Source organism: Falco punctatus, assembly GCF_963210335.1.
Source record: "Falco punctatus genome assembly, chromosome: 2".
NCBI classification, from domain to species: domain Eukaryota; kingdom Metazoa; phylum Chordata; class Aves; order Falconiformes; family Falconidae; genus Falco; species Falco punctatus.
Genome location: NC_137581.1, coordinates 122,288,434 through 122,312,378, shown reverse-complemented (window position 1 = coordinate 122,312,378; position 23,945 = coordinate 122,288,434). Strand labels below are relative to the sequence as shown.

The 23,945-nt window shown below is 44.2% G+C and overlaps 1 protein-coding gene across 5 annotated transcripts; it reads right to left on the bottom strand.

The window, feature by feature from the left end:
• Positions 1–262: 262 nt before the first annotated feature.
• Positions 263–23,918, bottom strand: MAJIN (membrane anchored junction protein). Of its 5 annotated transcripts, none has more exons than XM_080376009.1 (11): positions 23,722–23,838; positions 20,172–20,292; positions 14,911–14,956; positions 13,385–13,460; positions 10,188–10,313; positions 8,829–8,860; positions 7,920–8,029; positions 5,422–5,476; positions 2,204–2,276; positions 1,619–1,793; positions 263–777 (listed from the first exon to the last, which is right to left on the bottom strand). In XM_080376009.1, exons 2-11 carry the CDS (start codon positions 20,270–20,272, stop codon positions 732–734), a joined length of 840 nt encoding a protein of 279 aa, XP_080232135.1. In that variant the 5' UTR covers positions 20,273–20,292; positions 23,722–23,838; the 3' UTR covers positions 263–731. The 5 variants fall into 5 exon arrangements, with proteins under 5 accessions (XP_080232135.1, XP_080232133.1, XP_080232134.1 ...); XM_080376007.1 differs by having other exon boundaries at positions 23,710–23,823; XM_080376008.1 differs by lacking the exon at positions 23,722–23,838 and adding an exon at positions 20,425–23,675.
• Positions 23,919–23,945: the final 27 nt, after the last annotated feature.

The following is a 23,945-nucleotide window of genomic DNA, read 5'->3' as shown; positions in this document are numbered from 1 at the left end:
TAACACTGAGACACATTTAAACAGCTACATGTTGCTACTGGTAAAGTAACAACCACTCAGTGTTATGAGTTAGACTAGCATTGCGCATGTACATGCTTACGATGTCTCAGCTTAGGAGATGGCTGAAGAATGATGGTGTACTGTAAATGCACTAGCATGATGGCAAAAAGCTGCCTAAGCATGCCCTAGGCATGTCTAACATCTTAACTCCCAACCTCATCCCATTACATACTGAAGGCATAAATAATTACACAAATTGTAGTCCAGTGGTAAAATTTAATCCAAAATACTTTCACCAATTCTGACGTTTTTAATGCTGTGAAGCATACTACAGGAGTCCATCTAATACTAGAAACCTCTACTTCTTGGACGGAAAGAGTGTTTTCTGCCTGGGGAAGACTGATTAAAATAACACACAGTTCCAAGTTGGTGCTTGTTTTATTAGAATCTTATATAATGACTTTTAATGTAAAATGCCCGATTCATGACACTCAAGGATCAGAATCTTAAAGCTTGTGGCCCTCTTTCCAAAAACTCTAGGTTGTAAAGAAAAAGACATTCTAACCCAACATTTTCGGAACATCAATTTGAAAATGTAAACAAAGTAGAATTTCATTTAAAACATTTAATAGCTGAGACAAGCAATGTGAAAAGCTGAATTACAAAAGAAACAATACAACCCAACACTGATGCTACAAGTTTACCTTTCCACAACAGTCAGTACTTCCAGGTCAGTTCTTGCCGCCAAAAAGATGCTGTAGTGGCGAAAAGATTACGCTGGGGAAACAACAAAAAGAGCACATTACACTTAGAATGCTTCTCTGAGAATCGTAATAACAAGGTAATTTCTGTCCACCAGAAAGACACAACCCTAGCACAAAATAATACAGAAGACTGAAAAAATAGAGGTAACAGAGTAACTTGTGCCATAACAGTCTAGTCTCAATAGTTAAAGAGGCTGGCATACATTATGATAAACAAGGAATTTTATTTCTTCCAAAAGTAACTTACCTATCAAACAAACAGTTACTGCCAACATTTAACTTGTGCTGTGCAGTGAACAGACTACTCTTGTGAGGTACAGCTTCAACAGCTTTAGAGCACTCGGTTAGTCAGCAGTGACCAAAAACTGTTTGCATGGTTACTTTGATTTCTGTTTAAAATGGTGTCTGGGAATCAGAGTCACAAAGGCCACAGCTGCCAAATGGCCAAGTAAAGGTCATACATACCTTAACAGGACTGAAGGTCTGTCCTGGGAAGGCCCTGCTAGAAGGGGGAATGTTTAAGTCCCTTAAAAATTGGGCTGGAGATGGCACTCCTCAGGTGATAAAAGACACTTTGTGTAAGGGCTGTGACGGAGGTCAGTAACCCTCCCATGAGGAGTTTTTATCCCAAAGACTGCTCAGAAAAGGAAATTCATTGGGAATGTTGCATCTTACTACAAAAGGACATCCTTGAATGTTCCTTTGCCTTGGGAGACCTTGGTTTAACCACAGAAAACAGGTACCCATTCTTAACAATAATGTAGAATGACCTGAACTGCCAGAATCGGGCACAGTCTCTAACACAGGCTGGGACACAGCAGGACTGCATCTGCTTATAGCCTCAGTATTAGTACCTTCTCCAGAACTTGGAGAGACCTCTTCCTTCTGACTCTTTGCTTGAGAGACCTCTTCCCTCTGACACTTTGCTTCCTTTGTTTACCATTTGGTCCATTTCCTGCAGCAGCTGCACTGTACCCTCAGCCTGACTGGTTGCTGTTCTTTGTTCAAGGTTAGATTCTACAGGTCCCCCTGTAAGAAACAGCAGCAAGAACAAAACCACAAGCTTGCTCTCTCCACGCTCCCTGCACGCCCAATGGCAGACCCTGAAATGAAGAGGTAGGTCCAGACTGACTGGCACGGCACCTGAGAGGTTTCAAAGCAATCACAATGCAGACAGATCTGGAGGTAGGCTCCCACCTCACAGTCCAGCTCTGAAGGAGCTACGTAGCCTAGCTCTGTGGGTGGGAATTCATTATGTGGCAAGAGTCAGCCAAAATCATTGGTGACCTACTGATTTACAGTGGTTGTAATTCCTAACCTCACATACTAGAAAATATCAAACATGATTTTAAAATGAAAACTAATACCAACCTAATCCTTGCAGCTTTTGATTTAATATGACCAATTTGAATTAAAGAATCCACAAATTCCTTACTTACAGAGATTCACTTGGTTACAGCCTACAGTAAGGGATGCTGGACTAAACTCACAGTCATTTTCTTTGGAGGAATTCTGAAAGGAAAAGGAACCCAAGAACTGTTACATAATATGATGTAACATTCACGTTGTATAAAACCCTATTGTACAGGAGATTTTTATTTGTTTGCTTTCTTTGAGAAGTAAAAGGCAAGGTCTACTCTCTTGTTCTGTGATTATTTTTTCCCTGCTACTATGAGGAATTTCTCCACCAATGTATTTCTACCCTGCCCTCCTCAGGAGCTTCACAGGCCTAACATAAAGCTGTAATTCATTTAGTAGACTTTAACATATCAGATAGTGAAAGAATGACAGCAGCTATAGCGTAGACAGAGATTCCAAAAAACTTGAACAGAGGTGCTGTGGGAAGCAACAGCTACTGGAAAATATAGGCACCCAGGCACCTGGACATGAGCCCCGCTAAGACACAGTCATAGGAGAGAGAGTAACGGAGAAGGGACAAAAGAGTAAAGTGTCAGAAGCACAAGGTGAACCAGGAATACCCATTAGAAAGGCTAACAGTAATACAAAGCACAGAAAACCCAAAATCAGCATGTAAGCTTCTTTAACAGAGAATAAACCAACTGTGTCATGGAAAGAAGATAAAAGAACAGCTCCACTCCCCGATGCTGTTCCTCTTGCACTAAGCTAAGGTTCATGCAAAACTCCAAACTTCAGATGGCCTGAGATCTTTGCAGTTTAGTCTCAAGAGGATTAACCAAGTCAGGAAAACTGCGGTGACAGGCTGAGCTCCTCTTGGTTCTCTTTCTTTCTTTGACTTCTTCTGGTACACTTGGTAAGTGAAAAGATGCATAGGCTCATTTCCAATGACCCTGACCAGACAGCCTGCTGTCAAAACTGCAGGACTAGAAAGCATTTGGATAAGAGCTGAAAATGCAATCTATTTAACAGTCATGTGGCTGTGGCACTTCCATGCTCCTCCTTCAGAACCAAGTAGCAATGTTGTAAAGTCAATCCTATGGGTACTAAGTAGAGAGATTTCCTTCATGTTTAATGAGACCTTTCTCTTTTTGAGATGCACACTAAAATACCAGGTGGATTTGGATCCAAAGTCATACACTGCTGACAAATTGAACAAGAGCCCTGGAGGAAGGATCAGAGGAATCCTGAGAAAGTACAGGAGGTACTAATATATTTTTTTACTAAACCTAATCTTTTTTCTCATCCTGAATACCAAAAAAAAAACCACAAATGGAAAGCAAACCAAATGGAAAGCATGTCACAGAAGCACCTGGCTCTGATCTCCTAAAAATGCACATAAGGGTGACATCATCTGCATACGATTTCAAGCAGTGCTTGTGACATCTGGTCTGATTTCATGAACACTACAGTTTGATCTGGACAGCCCTTTCAGTATAAGAGTGCCCTGACTAGTGCAAATTTCAGGGACAAGCATCTGTTCTGGAGAAGGTTCTTCTCACCTGAATTAGTATTTGCTGAATTGATGATACATTCATCATAGTTCCAGTTTACCGCGAAAGAGCTCAGGTCCTCCCCCCACATTAGTTAACACAATATGAGATTACAGTGATGTCTGCCACCTACCACATTATTTCTCAGGATCCAATATGCTAACCTGGAGCTCTAGCTTTCAAGAACTCTAATGTTTGGGAAACTCAGCCACTGTGCAAGGAACAGAGGCATTCTGGGGACAGTGATTATAACAAAGTGAGGAATAAAGCTTCTTTCAGAAGGACGACCATTATCCCACCAACAGAGTTTGGAGCACCCGAGGAAAGAAGTCAGAAGACCTGTCACTAATCCTGCAAAGGTAAGTTGAGTGGGGGGAAAAAAAAAGTGATACAAGTTTTAGAGACAAATAAGCCTGCTTGTTTTAGAGAAGTTCTTCTGTACTGCATGCTCCTGAAAACCTCCCAGCAAGTATCCTTCCTATCTTGAAAATCCAACAAATCTGTCAAAAAACCCTCTTCTGAAGTTTTGGGCTTATGAAAAGGTGAGGGCTGTTTCAATAAAGGAGTTTATCTGTGCAGGCTGAAGGTAACCATGCAACTAGCACCACCTGAAACTGCAGGTTATTGTATATGCAGAGAATCCCTGCAGAGCAATTATACTGGGATTGGCCCTTTGAAACCAGTCCTACAGGAGCAAGCAGGCATTATGCTCTGGCGATCTCAGGTTTCAAGCAAGCCGACAGGTGACTTTTATGTAAAAGCTCAGTTATGGAGAGGTCCAAAAGCTTCCTGAAATGGAGGCAGCATGTCATCATGCAGAAACATGCAGAAATCCAGGTATTTGATGCAACTGTCCACCTCCCAAGGAACAGTGGCAGAAGAAGCTGTTCCTTTTATCCTACCAGGCAACCTTCTTTGTGGGCAATCCCAAGAAGAATGAGTTTGCCTCCTCAGAAAAGACTCACTCCCAAGAGGCTGAACAAGGAAAGGGGCAGGAAGGCAACAGTGTGGCAGGGATTTGAACTGAATTTAGAATGGGTATCAGTAGTCAGAAAATGGATGAAATGCACTAGGACATTTGGGAGGATGGCCAACAGCCAGGAGGAGAACAGGAGCATTAGGGAAGACCCTGTTACCCAAAAGGTGTACCTAACAGAAGCAGCTCTGTCAGAGCAACCTTTTAGCCTGTGGGCTAAACCAGAAAGAATCCTACAAGGTCTCTGGAGAACAGTGGGTTGAGAAAGCAACTGCCAATCCCTCTGGAATAATGCTGTTGTAAATCTGCCTTCTGATGCCATGGTGAGAAAAGGCATGACACTGCTCCGAGAGAGAGATGTTGGCAAGGCCATCTGCACAGAGAAAGGACACGGGTGGGGAATGGCAAGTACTCACACCAAAGCCAGTGTCAAGGTGTCAGCACCCACTGTTGGTCCCTCATGGAGTTCTGCATGAGGGGGCATCTGAGGTAAAAAGAGGACTGGAGTCTTGAAGACAGGTAGGGCATCCTTCAGGCTCATATCTGAGAGGCTAAGCTCACCCCTAGAGCTCATAGCTTGACAGTCAGAAAAGTTTGTCTCATCTCCCTGTAAAGCTCATCCTTTGGCTAAATTTGATAAGCAGGAATGACAAATATCTCTATGCAGGTGAAAAGGGAAAAAAATTACCTGAAGGCATTTTTAGGCTTGCCACTTTAAGAATCTAGAACTAAACAGATGCTGTTGTCTCTTTCTGAATATTCTGTAGCTTACCATTTCAAATCCATGCTTTGCTTTACTTGTACAGTGAACACACTTGGCTCCAGCTCTAAAAATAAGTGAAATAAGAAAGAACTGAGTTTACAAAAAGGAAGCAATATTGTAAATGGCTAGTCCAAGTATTTCACTAGAAATGATGACTTTAGTGCCTCTAGCCAACAAGACAGATACCCTTAATCTGCTTTGCACTCATTCCAGTACTAGCTTTCTGCTTTTTCCAGTAAAACCAACAAGCAGTTGAAGAGAAAAAAAGCGTTACATAACATGGAAAGGGGGATGACCAGCAAGTTCAGAAAGGCTGTAAACCCTACAAGGTTACTGACACAAAGAAAAGGGCAGGTAGCAAAGAACCATAGGAAGATCTTAAAAGACTCAGTCATGGAGCAATAAAATGGCAGAGGAAACTGTCCAGAGAGGTACAAAGTGATCAAGTGGGAAAAAATAATCCTAGTTTCACACACAAAATAGTGCTCTTTGAGCTGATCGGTATCACTGGTGACACCTGCAGATTCTTGATAGCTCTACACTCAATAGCACCCCAAGAAAAACCAAATCCAAATTCTCTGTGAGGACTTATGAGCAAAAGAGCTTGTCCAAGAAGAAAAAAAGATCAAGTGGTAGTTTGATTACAGTAGGAAAACTCCTTCCTGGGGCAGGGCATGGAATGCTCAGACTGAATGAGCTCTTCAGTCTAACAGAGTAATCAGAAAAAAATAACAGACGGCTTGAAGTTGAGACCTCACCAATTCGATTTTGAAATCAAGAATACACTTTAGAATTGTTAGCTGTTTCAATCTTAACTGCTAGAGAAAGACATAGGACTAAGAGAAAACTGCCAGACTGGATCATGAAATAGCCCTTTCTGGCCTCATATTGTATGAATCTACAATTCATGTGTTGCCTGGCAGAGATGCATTCTGGATCCTGGTGTCATTCTTCGCTCATTTTCAGCAGTTCTGTTGTGATTAGAAACCGAGAAAGGTGGAGAAAGCCAATGAAAGTACATTTGTATGAGCAGGAAAAGAACTGGCTTCATACTTCTGTTATAATCTATGCATGAAATGCATTTACGAATTGGGTAGAATATAAGGGAACAAGGGAGATGATCTGACACAGTCATTACACTGCCATGGATGGGGAAAGGTAAGCACAAACACTTCTGATCACAATGCTGGGTCTGGGACTTTCTGCCACGCTCTTGTGAGTATTAAGTACAGGCACGCATTTTCTTTTTTTAAAAGCTACGCTCTATGAAAGAAAGAAGCCTGCTAGACTGTAACTAATAATGGGCCTGCCTCTAAAAGGTAGTCAGGAACTAAGCTTGAAGTTAGCCACCATGAGTCAGCATTGCACCATCATGCTGAAGGCAGCCAACAACATGCCAAGCAGAACTAGGAAGAGTCTTGCCAGCAGCTTGAAGGGGTTGATCCTCTCTGCTCAGGGCTGCTGAGGCCAGTTAGTGTGCTCTGTCCAGACTGGGCTCCCAGGACAAGACTGGGACTAACTGAGGTGAGCCCAGCAAAGGGCGACAAAGATGACTAAGGGACTGGAGCACATGTTGTATACAGAGAGGCTAGGAGAGCTCGGACTGTTCAGCACAGAGAATGCTCAGGGGAGACCTTACCAACGTACACCTGATGGGAGGGAACAAATAAGAGGGAGCCAGGCTCTCAGCAGCACCTTCTGGCAGGACAAGAAGCAAAGGGCACAAACTGCAAGACATGAAATTAAATCCGAATGCAAGAGAAAACTCTTTGACTGCAACTGTGGTCAAGCACTCCATCTGGTTGCTCACAGATATTGTGGCATCTCCACTCCTGGAGTCCATTCAAAACCTGAGGGGACATGTCCTGGGCAACCTGCTCTGGCTGACCCTGCTTAAGCAGGAGAGGTTGGACTCGATGATATCAGAGGTATCATCCAACCTCCATGAGTCTCTGAAATCACCAAAAGAAGTTCAGCTACAAACATAAAAGATGTGAAAGATGGAAAAAGATGTGTGGTGATACTTACGTGCCCACACAACATGTGCAATTCTGTGAGGCTTTAAAGCACTTTGTAAACAGTAAGCTCAAATGTGTTTTGCCATCAGACTCAAGCAGAGAGGTGGCATTCATCAACTGATACAGAGGAACAGGCTAGGAGGCAGCTAGGAAACTTCCCAGTTCTTCCCTTGTCATCCCTGGCTCAGATGTGCAAGCCAGTACACTGCTTTGTATAGTTACTGAGTTCGCATCCTGCTGTGATTCTACAGATAAAATTAACACAAAAGAGTTAAACAGGAAGACTCTAGTAAAGGGCACAGGAACCTGAAAGCATAAGACAACTCTTCTCAAAATACGGGCAAGGCTGCTTAGATTCTGTCGCCTATGGAACACAAGGAAGAAGACAAACGGGAACGAGTATTACAGAAGAACAAAATATGAGGATGGTACAAGAGACATTAAAAATATTGGTATGTGCTCTGAAAGACTATTTTGTAGTCAACTCACCTACCCATACTTGACTGTGGGCATGAGACCTCTGCTCTGACTTCCACTCTTCTCCTCTTCACCATTTCTTCCACTGCAATACTTTCTGACACTTCATTTCTTCTCTTGACCTTCAAAACATTGCAAATGGTATCGGTACTATTGGATTTTGACTTCTCTATTTGAGAACAAAAGCCAATTAATATTCATATTTTGCAAAATTGTTCCTGTTTATACAAAGGAAAAAAATTATTCATGAATAAAGTATTAGTGGCCTTATTCACACACAGTTTAAGCAATGAAAGGCCATCCAGAGAATTATGGTCAACAGTTTTAAACAAGAAATGCTGCTTTCCAGGACATCTTATTTGCTCCATCTTCAGAGGAGGGCCTACAAATGTAATTAGCAGGAATGTAATGCTAGCAGAGACAGTGGGATTTTCTTTTGAGGAATTTGGGGAGGACTTCTTCACTAATTCACTCCATCTTCAGACACCTACCTGTATTGAAAACAAACATACCCTAAGCTCTCATTAAACAAAAACTTCCCAAAGAAGCCTAACTGTTGTTTATGACACATACACCATCGTGGAAATCACTTCATTATTCAGCAATAGTGACCTCATACAGACTCTCACAGTGAAGATACCATCGTCCAGCTCAGCTCAGACTTGCAGAAAACAGATTTAACTGAAGCCAGCAGGGCTCTCAGGTCCCGAGGCAGGACTTCAAAGTCTGATGGAATTGACAGGATGATTTCTTCCAACTTGGATGGTCCTGGGTGAGAATTCAGTGCCACCTTTCACTGCCTGACTGACATTCAGAAATAAGAGAACTATAGCATTGCCTATATATATCTGTTCTACTTCTCTAGACTATTTAGAATATAGCTTTAACAAAGAAACAAACAAAACCACACACACAACTTACAATTTCATCACTGCCCTTGTTTACTTCTTTACCTGGAACAGAAGATTATAAAACTTGGTGAATATTTGATGACTGGACTTTCTTTAACCACCTTAAAAGTATATTTTAGCATTGCACCTCACTTTCTGACAACAAGCTAAACTACTGAGAAACAACGCCGGACTTGTGTTTGATATGTTGAAATTAAAAACTGCAAATACAGCTCCTTCAGAACTAGGATTCCTGGCTACGAATACCACATGTTGATGGGACAGGGACAAGTGCTTTTCTTAAAAAAGTCAAAGATGTCTTCAGAAGAGAAGAAGGAACTGCAGAACTGTTAGCATCACCCTGTGTTTTGGACAACAAATGGAAGATGCAAGGAGAGCTGGAGCATAGCCTCCACAAAATATTGGCCAGCTAACCTCTGATGCATGGCATCCACACAAGTTTTCCCGAAGAAAACCCCCTGCCAACAGAAACTTGAAACATCAGTGTGTGAAAGTAACAGCACATTATGTTTTGCATAATTTTAGAACAAAAACGTTGTACAACTATCTGCAGAGGGCAACTAAATACTGGAGCAAGGTGGTCAGGGAAGTGAGTGAATTCTCCATGTTTTGAAGTTTTTGCATCCAAACACGGCAGATTTTCTATGGGATACTAAACGCAAGCAAATGGATAAGACTAAGAAATGACCACTTGTCCATTTTATAAAGGAGACCAGCAGTCGTAACAAAATACAGCAGCTGTTCCCATGGACCAACAATCAGAACAGGAAATAGTAAGAATAAACACTTAGTTTTCACAACTGGGAGGTTAAATGTGGAGTCCCATAGAGGTCTCAGCTGCAGCCTGAGGCTGTTCACAGAAAACCTGGAAAATGAGATACTAGTGAGGTGGTAACATTTGCTAATTATACAGAAGACATTATTACCATTATTACTATCATTATTTAGAAAAACAATGCATTCTTTCTTTAGGAAAACAGAAACAAAGAGCGTGAAGTTCAACATCAACAAATGTAGTCAAGCACAGGGAAGAAAAACCTGTGTTCCATATACATGTGCTTGCTTCAGCTCCAGCCCATCAGACTAACATTAAAGAATGAAGACTGGCAGCCACTGGACATTGCTTTGTAAAAATACTAGCTGATGAGTAAGCAGCAGTTGAAAAGGGAAAGAGAAATTCAGGAGTTTAGAAAAGCAATACAGGACAAAAGAGAACACACTGTTCCGCTCTATTTCAAATCCATGGTACAGCCATACCTGCATGCAGTTTTAGTCCCTCTAATTCAAAAACACAGTAGATGAAGTGAAAAACAAGACACAGATCATACATGTTTCCAGAAATTATCCAGACATAACCATAGTGACTTACCACAAGATATGTTTTGCTGAAATGAGTTCAGTTCTAGATACACAATGCAAATGTAGGGATAAGGCACAAGATGGACATTCTCATGTTTGAACCTCATCTTTGATACTCTCTCCCATTTACTCAAATCTGAGAATGATGATAAGACTTAAGAACACAGCACCAACATTTCAAAGGGAGAGGAGTCCTGACAATGTTTTCTTGTAAAGCTTTGGAAGTCATACCACATTGAACGTATGTACAAGGGAGCAAATAATATCTGTCGGTATGACCTTTGTGGGAAAACACCATTAACACATTACAAGAAACACTCCAGGTGATACTCTCCTATCAGTTGCTTGTATTAATAGCACTGCATTTCCTTATCTGTATTTGACTTCAGTCCTGACATTCTCCCACAAGAAAAAACACACCAGTCTCTTCCAACCCTATTAATAAAACCTCATCAGCTTTCCTAAAAAAAAAAAAAAAGTAATTATTTTCAGAATTATTTTTAAAATTGAGATGGACTAGGATTCATAGGAGTAGCATCATTAAATTTACTTCACAGTTCAAAATGGGAGGAATAGGATAATTGACATGACAGCCATCACAGTTACAGACATTCTTTCCTTTAAGTGCAGTTCTGACACCTAGGAGCTCATGTATGCAAAAAAGGATGACTCCTTACATGTCTCTGATCTCAGGAATAAACAGGTAAAATGAATAGCTTTAGTCCATTTGCTAGCAGAAACTAAAATCCTGAGGACTGGAGATGGAGCTCAAGATTTTCCTAGATGAAACATTTGACATAATCAGTTCCTTTAGGGGATGAAATTGCTCATTTGAGTTTGGCTTCAAGGACTCCCGCAGCTGGTGATTAACTAAGAGTTATGCTACAGTGAGGAGCCCGACACACAGACTGCAAGACTACTCATCATGCCGTGCCTCTGAGCTTGCAGTTCTCATCAGGGCCCAGTGCTGGCTGAGCATGTGGATAGACTTCCAAGTCCTAGAAATATAAGTTCATGAATCAAACACTCCTCAAGCACACAAGCAAAACTGGCTGAGCTTCAGTGAAGCAAACCAACAATGTTAAAGAAAATGTATTTTTAACTAAGAAATGTAAAGTGCTGAAGCTGCTAAATGGCAGAACCAGGCCTTGTCCCTGGTATAGCCCTAATCCAAGGCTTGTTTAAAACCCAGTCCAGTTAATCAGTGGGAGAACAGAGAAACAACAGATATCAATTTGTGGGCACAGGTGTTCTCAGAAACACAGGTGTTTTTAGAAAACATTAGTATATGTGAATAGGAATTGCTTGTTCAAAGACTAAGTGTGCTTGAAGGAGTGTGTGAGTTAAAGCAGGCAGAAAGAAGACCACGATCCAAGGAGGAGCTTGGAACTGAGGCAGAGACTAGAACTGAGGAGGTGAAACAACTGGGAGAGTCAGGTGATGGATTCACAGAACTGACAGGACCAAAGGAAACTCCTAAAAACTTCAGACATGGACTAATGATATCATAAGCATATATAAGCTGTGCTGTATCCCTTTGTTCTCTGCCACTCACTGGAGCGCTAGCCCAGCTCTGAGTTGTGATTAAAGCAAACCTAGTGATACCCATGTCTGCGTAAATTTCTCCTTTAACAACAAGGCTTCGTTCGTTTAGGTGCTTCCTGTCTGACCATGCTCTTGGCTACTTTGTCTTCCCGGCAATAACAAGAATAAGTTGCTATCATAAGTACCAGCTTCTGACAGAGAAAGATGATGATCTTATTCTTGGCTGCTATTACAAAGTATGGCAATAATGCAGTCTTCCAGGAGTAGGAGGGAATGCTTTGGAGGCAGAAACACATGGGTGCTCATTACTCCTGGGCACCCAGACTCACCAGCCGTCCCACCTTAGGACTGAAAAGGCTTCTCACTCAACTAACTTTTCAACAAGAGCCTCAGGAGAGTAACTTCTTCTTAACCCTTTACAGTGCAGCAACTACAACAGAAACATTAATTTGCAGTTACCATTTCTTTCATTTAATTATTGTAAATTTAAAATAATAAGCTGCAGAATATGCAGCAGACATGGCTAAATTCTGTCCAGTTGTGGAAGCAAGAAGAAAGAGGTGAAGGCTAGCTGGGCCATTGATGCACTCTGATGAAAAAACATGTAGCAGGAGAAGGAACCTGTAGTAAAGCTGCTGGCCAGAATAATGCAATCTCAAATACCCCAGCACTTACATACCAGAAGTCAAATCCCCAGGAAACTAACTACACTCAACAAAACCTGTGCATGCAAATATTTGAATATTAAGCTTCTATACGCCTATGTTGTGCACAGCTTTTTAAATCGCTGTCTTTTGATAGGAGGCCAGACTGATGACAGCTAAATGCCTCTGCAAACTTTAGGGAAGAAGGCAAAAATCTAGTGACTGGTCCCAAAGGAGTAAGGGGGATGAGCAAAATCAAGTGAATACCGGGTGGAAGACACTGGCTTCATTTTTACGTCTAGATGACAAAGACTATGTTGAAGAGGTGACCAGGATAACTGGATGACAATCCTGCAAGCTTTGTGTCTTCAAAAGCCTGACTGGTCTTCCAACTATTTCAGCTCAACTACTGCTTGTAAAACTCACTCTGTGAAATACTTTTTGTTTCTCTCAGCCATCTATGTGGGTGCATAAGCATATACTCACATTTGCTCCCACCCAAGAAACTTTTATACTCAACATCCCTCCAGGCAACTTAAGATTTCATGGGAACACCATCCTGTTCTCTCAAGTGCAAGCTAGAGCTTCTTCCTGTACAGATTAAAGATGGCTTTGCAGGTAAGAGGCTCATGGATGTGATTTAATCCCAATGTACCTAACAGGAAAACTTGTCTCTGCAGTATTCTCTACTAGTGGGCCAATCTTACTGAGCCTGTAAGGAGCATTTTACATTTTACTGATCTTTTGAAACAATCACATTAGATGACTTTATCTATACACATTCATTTTCTCTGGCTAAATCAGATTTGGAACACAGGGGTGTTTACCTGAAAGCACCGCAACACATTCTTTCAAATCAGTTCTGTGGTGAAGGCAACAACTGAGGAGGATCTACACCTAACTTAAAACTGCAAAGCTCAAAATAGTTGAGCTACTAGACATGAAGGTCAAATTAAGCAATGCCCAACAGAAACAAATAATGGAATCTTTTCTTTTACAAGTAGGGAAGAAAGGATACATGGAAAGACAGTGAAGTGGTCTGTAGAAAAGGGATGTAAATCATCAAGATTTCCAAGGATTACTCGAATCACTTCCTGGAGAGGCCAAAAAAAGAATGGAAGAAAGAATGTTAACAATATAGCAATAATACCACTGTGAAATACAGTTTCAAGGCTTGGGAAGAAATTAACATTACAGTTTGTATGAATCATGGAAAAACAGGTTCTATTTTGCTTTTCCTCCTCCCCAACTTTGCCCTGCTCCCTTCCATGACCTTAGAGCAGGGGTGCTCAAACTATGGCCCACGGGCTGGATACGGCCCCTCAGGGTCCTCAATCCAGCCCCCGGTATTTACAGAACCCCCCTGCCCCACCCCCGCTGGGGGTTGGGGGGGGGACACCACACACCAAGCAGCTGCAGATGATGTCCTGCCACTTCATCCGCGTGCCAGCCCCCTGTTTAAAAAGTTTGAGGACCCCTGCTAGAGTGCACCACACTAACAGACTCAGAAATTGCAGTGAATTAATATCTTAACCTTGAATTAACACAGAAGCATTACTATGGAGAGTGGAGGTGTGCTTTTATCAAGTTTTACATGTAAGAACTCTCCTTTTTGCCAGCAAAACGCATGTACTACTGACCTGTCTCAAAAATAAACATAGTCCCCTTTTCCTGAATATTGGCCCAATTCAGTTACAAAGGAACTGTAATTCAGTCCCAACAAACACCTGCTTTACAAACAGAAAACTTTTCCAGTAATATCTTTCAATATTTTCAAAAGTGTAAAAGAAAAAAAACCTAAATAATTTTCTGTATCAGTTAAAATCAGCACATTTTCTTCTATAATATTTATCATGCTATTATTGTACTCTGATTTTTTTTTTTCAAGTACCAGGAGCATTTTTAAGCAGGCAGCGTATTTGTCTGATTTCCTAGGGAATGGAAGGGGCTTTCTTCTGTCTCAGGAAGATGACAACAACAGAATTCATCGGTTGACCAAGTTTGGTCACAAAGTAATGGCATCATTAAAAGAATGTCCACTGGTTCCACTAGCTCCACAGTTATGAGGAAAGCATGTGCAGTTGAGCATAGTATTAGCCACTGTCAAGCTAGCTCACCAGTACTGCCACAGCTCCTTAAAAAACAGGAGGGTTTGACAGCTAGTCAAGCCTGAGAAACTAAAAAGCAGTGGTCAGGTCCGGGACTGAGTGCGAAACCATGCGAAAGTGCTACTGTGGAATGAATCTGAACAGGAATCAGAAAAGAAGTGGAGTGCAACTAGCTCAACAAGTGATAGTTTTCATTTGTCCAATTTTAACAGTCAGTAGCATTTTTGCAATATTTCAAATTAAAGCATTACTCATCTATGCTAATGCTGCCTGTTGATTACAGTTTTCACTTACATTACTTTTTTTCACCTTCATAACCTCCAGAGAAGGTCCCCTTTACTCTCACTTGAAATGTTGCATTTGACAAAATGCCCTCAGTCCCATAACAAACAGAAGAATTGCTCAGTCTAACATTCCGCTAAGGTTCATCTCCTACCTCTAACTCCTTGACAGCACTTTCAGTGTTGTCGAGATCAGGAGCACTGTGAAACAGAAAGAGTTAGTCCCACCCCAACCAAAAAGCAATGGAGCTACATTAATTGTAAGAGTTTAAACAACAACAAAACATCATTTACATTGTACAGAGAAAATACTTGGCAGGCAGATGAATTCCTAATTTATTGCTTATAAAAAACATCCATTATTCCACAAGAACTGTTTCTTGTGGATTTTCTGCCCACTTTGCTTGTGTGAGGATACAGCAGATGAGAAATCAAATCTTTTCAGTCGATTCTCAGTAACCTTTAGGACTGCTTTTTTGACAAGGTGCCCTCAAACCAGCACCTCTGTCTTCCAGTCTATCATGATGCCATTCTACTTCAAGGGGCTAAAAGAAGGAATCGGCAGGACATGTCTCTTCATCCCCTCCATGGTGCAAACCTGCAGAGGAATGGGCCTTCACAGCATTGGAGCTAGGCCCTGTAATCCTGCATCAAACTGTATTCCCAGCTATTAACTACATCTTCTGTAAGACAACTTCTCAAAAGTTGTTTGCTGCTAGGTATCAGCTACCAAATGCAGAGGGAGACAGAAGTTCTTCAAGAAAATCCAAACCCATTAAACAGTAAATAAATCACACACGTCACTTGGAAATAAGTAATCAAAGTGGAGTGGAGTGTAAGGAATTATGGCATGCAAGTATTCTGCTATATGGTTTTGTAGGCAGCTGTTCTCATACCCTCCACATTCAGGGTCCCCAGTCAGAGCTCAGGCAGAGACAAGAACTTTCCTTCATCTTCACAAAGGCTCTTTCCTTGCTTGATACAGAACAAGCCAATGAAAGGAATTACACAGCACACCCACAGCAGAATGACAGATATCACCAACCCAAGACTTATGCTGTGGTCATGAAAGTCTTCGTGAATCAGCAGGGAAAGAAAAGTATGATTCTGGAAGGGATGCTGCCATGCTGATGCAGAGAAGAGGGTCGAAAGAATGGAAGAAAGCAAGGCACCATCCAGGGTCTCGTGACAAGGATGTCTGATCTGCTATCTGACTGTGGGGGATTCAGTGGTTGGGTTGAGGGGCGCTGAGGATGATATCGGGTAGTTGATGGAATTTAACGTGTTGTTGGCAGTTTGACTTTGAGACAGTTAGAGAGAATGAGTTGTTAAGGATTAACTCAGGTTACAAATACTTTGTATGTCCTGCTAAGCTATAAGTTAAGCACTGGGCAAATGCTTTTGTTCAGAAAAGGAACTTCTCAGATGGATGGGCTGATAGGAAGCTCATCATGTGCAATGCGCTCAGCAAAACTAGGGGAAGGTAATTCCAGCAGGGGGAGATCATGATCACCAAAACTCATTGGCCACCAACTCAAAGAATTCCCCAGACCCAAAAGAAGCTGAGGCTGAGCATGCAAACTAATTAACAAGAGAAACGAGATAATTGTTTGACAAAACAGGAAACAGAGTACTAAGTAATGAAGGAGTTAGGTAACTTGTAACCAATGAAGGCTGATGTCTTTGTATGCTAAACTGTATAAACAGTGTAAAGTTTTGACAATGAGGGAGCTAAGCATTTGAGGTTTGCCACATAGCTGCCTACTTTGCACAAACTAGAATAAAGAAATAAGGAATGCCTTGACTCAGTGTGTGAACTGGTGCTGCGCATCGGGTAATGAACCTGCTTACAGGACAACAGGGAGGAGGGGATGATTACTTTAAGCCTGCAGTGTAGAAATGCCGAAACAGACTCATCTTTAAAGAAGGGAAGAGCCTTCATTGTTACCTGGTTTTCCCTAGGGATTCAGGAGACCTTCAGTGAAGATGATGTCACTCTAGCAAAAGCCTGCGTACATATGTATATAATCAGCTCTATGATCAGCTGGGATCAGCTCCTGCAACTCTTTTGATGTTCTTTTGGGAACCTGTCCTCAGATTGGTCACCATCTTATTGTGGGGAGGAGTTTCACTTCCTAAATCTGCAGGCTGACTGACAGCATTGCTTTGGGCATAAGGCTATGTATGCACTTAGGACTTACTCCTTTACTCTCTCTTAGGAACTGGGAGTGAATCCAGGTGTTTTGAACAAGTACCCCCTACTCACCATACCCATGACACAACAGAGAAGAGTTTCACAAGTTTTGCTGTAAAAGGAGTTGCTTTTGCTATGTTTGACCATGTCGATGTGAAGACTGGCTTGAATTCCAGAAGTTATTACAAAACACAAAAGGTGTTGCAGAAGTCCTGTTCCCTCAAGTGTAACAATGAATTGCAAGGACCGATGTTGCAATGCACACAAACCATGAAGACTTGCAGGGGCAATGACAGACTGCCAAACCCCAAAAAAACTTACACTCTCTTTACTATCAGATCAAACACCTGCAGGCTGTTCAGAAACATATGCATGCTACTGGCAATGCCTTTCAAAGGGGTAACACTGACAAAAGGAGCTTACTCACAAAAAAGAGCAATGTTTCAAGGACCGACTGAACACTACTACATGATACAAGACACACAACACACCTTCCTCTCCAAAATCAACACAGAACAAAACAAGGAGGAAGGTTAATCCTCCTGGGTATGACCCTACTCCAGCAAAAGGCTAGTAAGCAAAGCCAAAGAAACAACTGTGCTTCAATTCATCCCAAAATAAAGCCGTTCAACAGAATTTCAAAAAGCCAGCCTACTTCTATGAAGGAGAAAGGAGACAGGCATTGCACAAGATTTAATGTAGCTTCCAGTCTGGAGACAGCCTAATTGGCATGACGTTCATAGCGCTTTCTCTTCCATTCTTCTGCAGCTAACAGTCACTTCCAGAGTAAACCCAGGCTCTGGCAATGCCTGTGCACATCTGACTGCCAAAGGGAATTCACTCACTCTCATAAAACCACTCCACAGGCAGATGCTCAATGTGTCATTCACTTCCTATGCCATTTTAGCCCTGCTGCAACCTCACTGGCATGAAAACAGGGGTTTCAGGATGACACAATGCTGTTCAGTTTCTCTGATGCAGGGCTACTTGCTGACTCAAAAGGATGACAGCCCTACTTTCTGCATGGTAGCCACAATCTAAAAAGAGGTTTAATCTCAATGGTTTGTAAGACTTTCCAAAAACCTCAACCATCAAGCACCAACCTTGAACTGCTGTCTACTGGTGATCACTGCCTTGGACGTACACAGGCAGCCAGATTATGCTGAGCCACTGCTTTGTGTTTCTTTAATTAATGTTTCTAAATACCATCATTATTAAGTATTTATCAGAGGCTGAGACAGCAACAACTCATAAACTTTCAGACCAAGTTTTGAGCTCTACAGAGCACTCCTTCTGCAGGACACAACCTGCTCTGGAAAACTACCCTTAAACCTAAGCAGCTCCAGCTCCTTTTGCCAGAGCAGCTCAAACTTCTGTGATTATTATAGGTCACAGCCTCCAGAATTCTGAGTTCCCTCTCAAACTAAAAGCTCTAGAGCTTCTTGAGTGAGCTCATCAAGGTTTTGCCCACTCACAAAAGCACTTCCCTATGTGTCTTGAGCAGCAGACACAAGCAGATTCCTCCAGGGCAAATACCCTCTGGGAAAGTATCTTTTTTACCTCTAAAAGATCATCCTCTTGTTTTACATCTTGTCCATGTGACCAGACTACTCAGTACCCTGTGCTCTGGTTACTTTCTGGCTACTAACTAGAACTTCCTATTTGAGGCTTACCACACAACTGCTACCTCCCACAACCCTCTCATTCATTGTCCCCTGCACACCCAGGGGCTGTCTTCCTTTCTTTTCCTTGTGTGCCACCAGTACCACAGACTGAAATAATCTCCCTTCGCTCTCACTTCTCAGGCTTGCCACTATAGTGCTTTCTAGAAATGGAAAGGAGCAGTTATCCTAAAAGTCCTCTCTGCAGGACAGGCATGTTGTTGTTTGAGAACAGGTTCGTCACAAACACATTTGAAAGAGAAGTAGCAACAGAAAGAGAACCTTGCGAGAAAAAATCCTGAGAGCAGAAGAAACATCTACTGCCAGAAGCCAGTGAGAGTTTCCAAAGATTCTTTCCTTTCTACATCCATGCTTAAGTGCCAGATTGCAAGGCCAGCAAAAGGCACATTGCTAGCAGCAGACAGCCCAAGAAACTAGTACATATGTTGAGCGCAGAGCTCCATGGCAGTGCTGGTTCTGACCGGGAAAGCGTTAATTTTCTCCACAGTAGCATCACTGGGTCTACGTTTTGGATTTGTGCTGAAAACAGTGTTGATAACACAGGGATGTTTTAGTTACTGCAGAGCAGTGCTTACACAGTCATAGCCACTTCTGCTCCTCACACTACCCCACCAGCAAGTTGACTGGAGATGCACGAGAAGCCAGGAGGTGACAAGGCTGGGACAACTGACCCCAACTGACCCAAGGGATATTCCAGACCAAAGGACATCACGTTCAGCAGAAAAACTGGGGGAAGAAGAAAGAAGGGGGGATGTGTGGCATTATGTTGTTTTTCTTCCCAAGTAACCATCAGGTGTAATGGAGCCCTGCTCTCCTGGAGATTAAACACCTGCCTGCTGATGGGAAGCAGTTTCTTCACCAAAAGAGTTGTCAAGCACTGGAACAGGCTGCCCAGGGAAGTGGTTGAATCGCCATCCCTGGAGGTATTTAAAAGACTTGTAGACATGCCACTTAGGGACACAGCGTACTGGTGGACTTGGCAGTAGTAGGTTAAAGGCTGGACTCGATGATCTTAAAGGTCTTTTCCAACCAAAATGATTCTATGATTCTTATTCTGCTTTGCTTGCATGCACAGCTTTTGCTTTAGTTACTAAACTGTCTTTATCTCAACCCACAAGTTTTATTACTTTTACCCTTCCAATTCTCTCCCTCATCCCACTGCAGGGCAGTAAGCAAGCAGCCATGTGGGGCTTAGCTGTCATCTGGGGTTAAACCACTGCAAAGGCTCTAGACCTTCTCAGTTAAACATAGTATTTCAAAATAGTGTCAGTAAAAACACCCTCTTTTTCCACTGAAAAAGCATGAAATCCACACATGGCAGTGAAATAGTGGTTTTTGCAGCTCAAATTACTCCCCCAGGCCAACGCTCATCGTGTGCAAGCTCAGTAGCAACTTTTATGTGACCATTTTCATGGTCAGTGAAAGAAAGCAGGAAATGAGGAGCCCCCAAGATCTGAATTTAAGGTCTCACATTTAAGTAACTCACTGCTACATGCAGTCATCAAACTGCAAGTTGACTTCTCAGTTTTAACATGCTTACCTGCTGAAGTTGCCATACCGGATTTTAAATTTGTATACAAGCCTGCCTGCATGAAGAAACCTTGTTTCAGGCAATGGGTAGGTAAATGGTTTCAATGACATCTTTCTCCCTGAGTGCCAGCCTAGGGAAGCAGGAGAGTCAAAAGGTAAATTGCTAAAACCCTTCACCAGATCTCATTGCATCATAACAGAAATACAGATTACACACAGTTTTTCCTCTTAGAGGACATCTGCAGAAAGAACACATTTCCTACCAGTATCTCCTACAGGTCACAGAGAGGCTGACTCAGGTGGCCGTTCCAGTAAAGCAGGGCATTTTTCAGCAGGACAGACCGTGAGCTGATGGTCACCCTGCCTTCACCTGCGCTGCTCTGGAGATTTCACTGTGAAGGTCCCCGAAGCTTTGCAGGCCTCTGGCCCCGGGTGGTGGCAAGCAAGCCCGGGCAGGACTGTGTCCCAGCCCGTGATGGACCCCAATGCAAGGGACACCCCCGACTGCTGCGGACCCCTGCCGCCCCTGCGGGTACAGCCGGAAGCACCTTGTTTCTCCACACACACGCGGGACGGTTGGTCGGGGCCAGGACCAGCGGGGCCTGCTGGGGGAAGGCCGGGACCCGCCTCGGGCACCGGCCCAGCGCCCCGGCCTGCCGAGAAGGGAGATGCCGCCGCTGCCGCCTCCTCAGATCCGCTGCTGGCCAGCGGAGACCCCGGATTGGCCACGTCTCCGCTGAAGGAGACAAGCCCCCGCCGCCCGCCCTTGCCTCCGGCGGAGCCGGACCATGGCCGCGACCGAGGCAGAACCGAGCCGAGCAGAGCGGCACGAGCAGCGCCGCCAGAGGGCCGCGTCCCCCAGTGGCGCGGAGGTCCGGCCCCCACCCCGCACCGCCGCTGAGCGAGGGGCCGGTGCCCGCGTGGGGGGGGGCTGCCGGCGGAGGTGCCAGAGATGAAGGCGGCTGCAGGCGAGGACGGGCTTTCCTCGGGGTGCTGGTGGCGACGAGGGGCTGTTGGGCAGGACTGTTGGACACAGGCGAGCTGGCAACCCCGCGTCGCCGTGTCCTTCCAGTGGGTACAGCCCTGCCCTGGTGCGAGGGGAAACCTGTGGCTGGCACGTTCATGCCTTGAGCTCATAGGGTGGGTCAGGGCGCGACCAACTCCTGGCCATGTCCACCGGGACATGGCCAAACTCCGACCACGGGGGACAGGGAACGGCCTCTGCGGCATCTCTGCTGCAGGCTTCCCCGTGGGGGTGCCAGGGGGTCTCCTGGCCTAGCCAGAGATCCCTCTGTGAGGGTACCTGTGGAGGGGAAACTCTGCCAGCACACCTCAAGCAGGGACAGGACAGCTTCTTGGTGAGCCTTCTGAATAAGGAAGACCCTGTTTCAGAGACCCCAGCCACATTTGCTCAGCAGGACATCGCTGCATTATTCCTACAACAGGACCCCAGCTGCAGATACAGGGTGGACATGGCATGGCACAAAGTGCACTGTTTGCCCCAGCTCTGCAACTTCCTTTCAGCCCTGGCGCAGGGGTTGGGGGGGCCAGAGGGCCAGGACATGGTGGCTGCTGGAGGTGGCCAGGGCTGTGCTGCAGAAGTACTGTTGCAGGTGTTGAGAAGACTCCAGGAGGCATCAGACCCGCCATGAGGAAGGCTGGAGGTCAATCCTCAGCTGCTACAGCACCTCCTTTTCTTCCCTTTCTGCCCCATAGAGCTACTTGCTGCACCTCCGCTCTGGGCTGCCACCACCCTCTGCTCCAGGTCCCCACAGCCACATGCTGCTCTGCACTGGCTGATGCTGGAGCTGCACTCCAAGAGCGGTTTGGCTTCCAGCGCAAGCCCAAACATCAGAGGAATTGGCCTTTACCTTGTGGCAGGTCTTGCAACTGCTTTCAAAGCCAACGTTAACTCTGGTGCCTAATGACAGTCCCTTGATGGTGGCCCTAGTTGCTCCCAAATTTCAACGGTCAGGTTTACTTTTCCAGGGTTTAGGCACCTTTCTTGCAAAGACTCCCAGAGATTTTTTCATTCCTCTGCTACACACACAGAGGGCCACAGAAATGCAACAGCAGCAGCATTAGTCTCATCTGGCATTTTTGAGGGGAAACATCCTCTTAAATAGCTGTCTTGGGCCTTTCTGGCAGCCATGTTTTACTTCTAAAACAGACACAACCAAAAAGCCCTGATGATCAGTGACCAAGATAAGCAATGATCAAAAAAAAAAGCCACTTTATATCCCATGAAAGCCTAACAGCAACATTTGTAGGAAAATCAACCTCCCAGTTAATTCTCTTGTGCCAACCACAACAGACTTTAGTACAGAAGAAGAGGCTTCTAATTAACTAAATAAAAACCTGAACAAATAGCAAAAGCAGACACTGATCTGCCTCCTTGGAGCAGGATAGACAGTTTCCCTTCGCTCTGTAAAGGACATCCTTTCCATCAAAACTAAGAGGTCCTTTATGAACCATGCGGCAATCACTGCCCACTGGCTTCTGATGGCAGTCCAGCCTGGGGAACTCAGCTCAGACAAGCGCTTGCACCACTTTGGTGGTTCTAGGGAGCATCTAGACTCTCTTGCCTCTCAGGAAAGGTCTATAGATCCCAAACATCGTTCTCAAAAAAAAAACAAAACAAAACAAACTAAAAACCAGAAAACAGTGTTCATGTCAACCTACAGGGAATGGGAGGGTCCCTACAGGGAATGGGAGGGTCTTAAACTTCTGGAATAACAATTTCCATTTGATTATCAACAAAAAAAAAAAAAACAAACACAGAGGGTAAGCAGTCGGGAGACAAACAAAGGTAACATAGAGTCTCAAAAAATGCTCAGTCCTGGTGAGATCCCATCTGCAGTACTACATCCAGTTTGGGGCTCCCAGACAAATACATTATTTAAAAAGTCACTGACACATAGAAGCAAATGAAGTGGAGGCCGCCAAGACTACCGGGGCTGGAAATATAGGATGCCTGAGGCGAGGTGCAGGGAACTGGGTTAATTCAGTTTGGCGTAGCAGGGGCTTGTGGGGATCCTAATAGCTGCCCTCAACTGCAGAGAGGACAATGCTGTGTACTTTTTAGAGCTGCATGGTGATAGGACAAGAGGCAATGGGCACACACTAGAACATAGGAAATTCCAGCCAGGTCCATGAGGGAGAAAAACTACTGTGAGATGGCTCACATAATGGAACAGGGCCCAGAGAGGCTATGGGATCTCTATCCTTGGAGGCACAGGAAGCTCAACTACAGGAGGGCCTGAACAACCACTTCTGACTGAACCTGCCGGGAGCAGGCTCCAAGTCCCTTCTCACCTGCGTCATTCTGTGATACGCTTTCAGCGGTTAAGAGAGTTCTCAAGAAAACCTCAGCTACATTTCAATGAAACCAAGTGAGTGGACACACGCTGCTGCACACAGCTAATACCACGTGAAAGGAAAACCCCGTCAGGAAAGAAGGCTACAAAGAGATGGCCAGTGTACTGGCAGGTAACTGACGATACACCCAGGCCACGTTCCAGGACACGCACACCCTCCACACTCCTCACCGTACGCCATACCGTTGTGTGGGAGAAAAGGTGGCAGGCCATGTCCCAGAGGGACGAGTCTGTCAGGAGGATGACCCACCCGGTTGGCTTCCAGCGGCCCGGTGCTGCCGAGTGCACACCCCTCACCGCTCCAGGCCGCCGGCGGGTCGCACCCGCCAATGGCAGCGCGCCTTGCTCGCCCGGCCCCTGCCCCGCATCGGAAAGCGGAGCCGGCGGGGGCGGGAAATAGAGAGCTC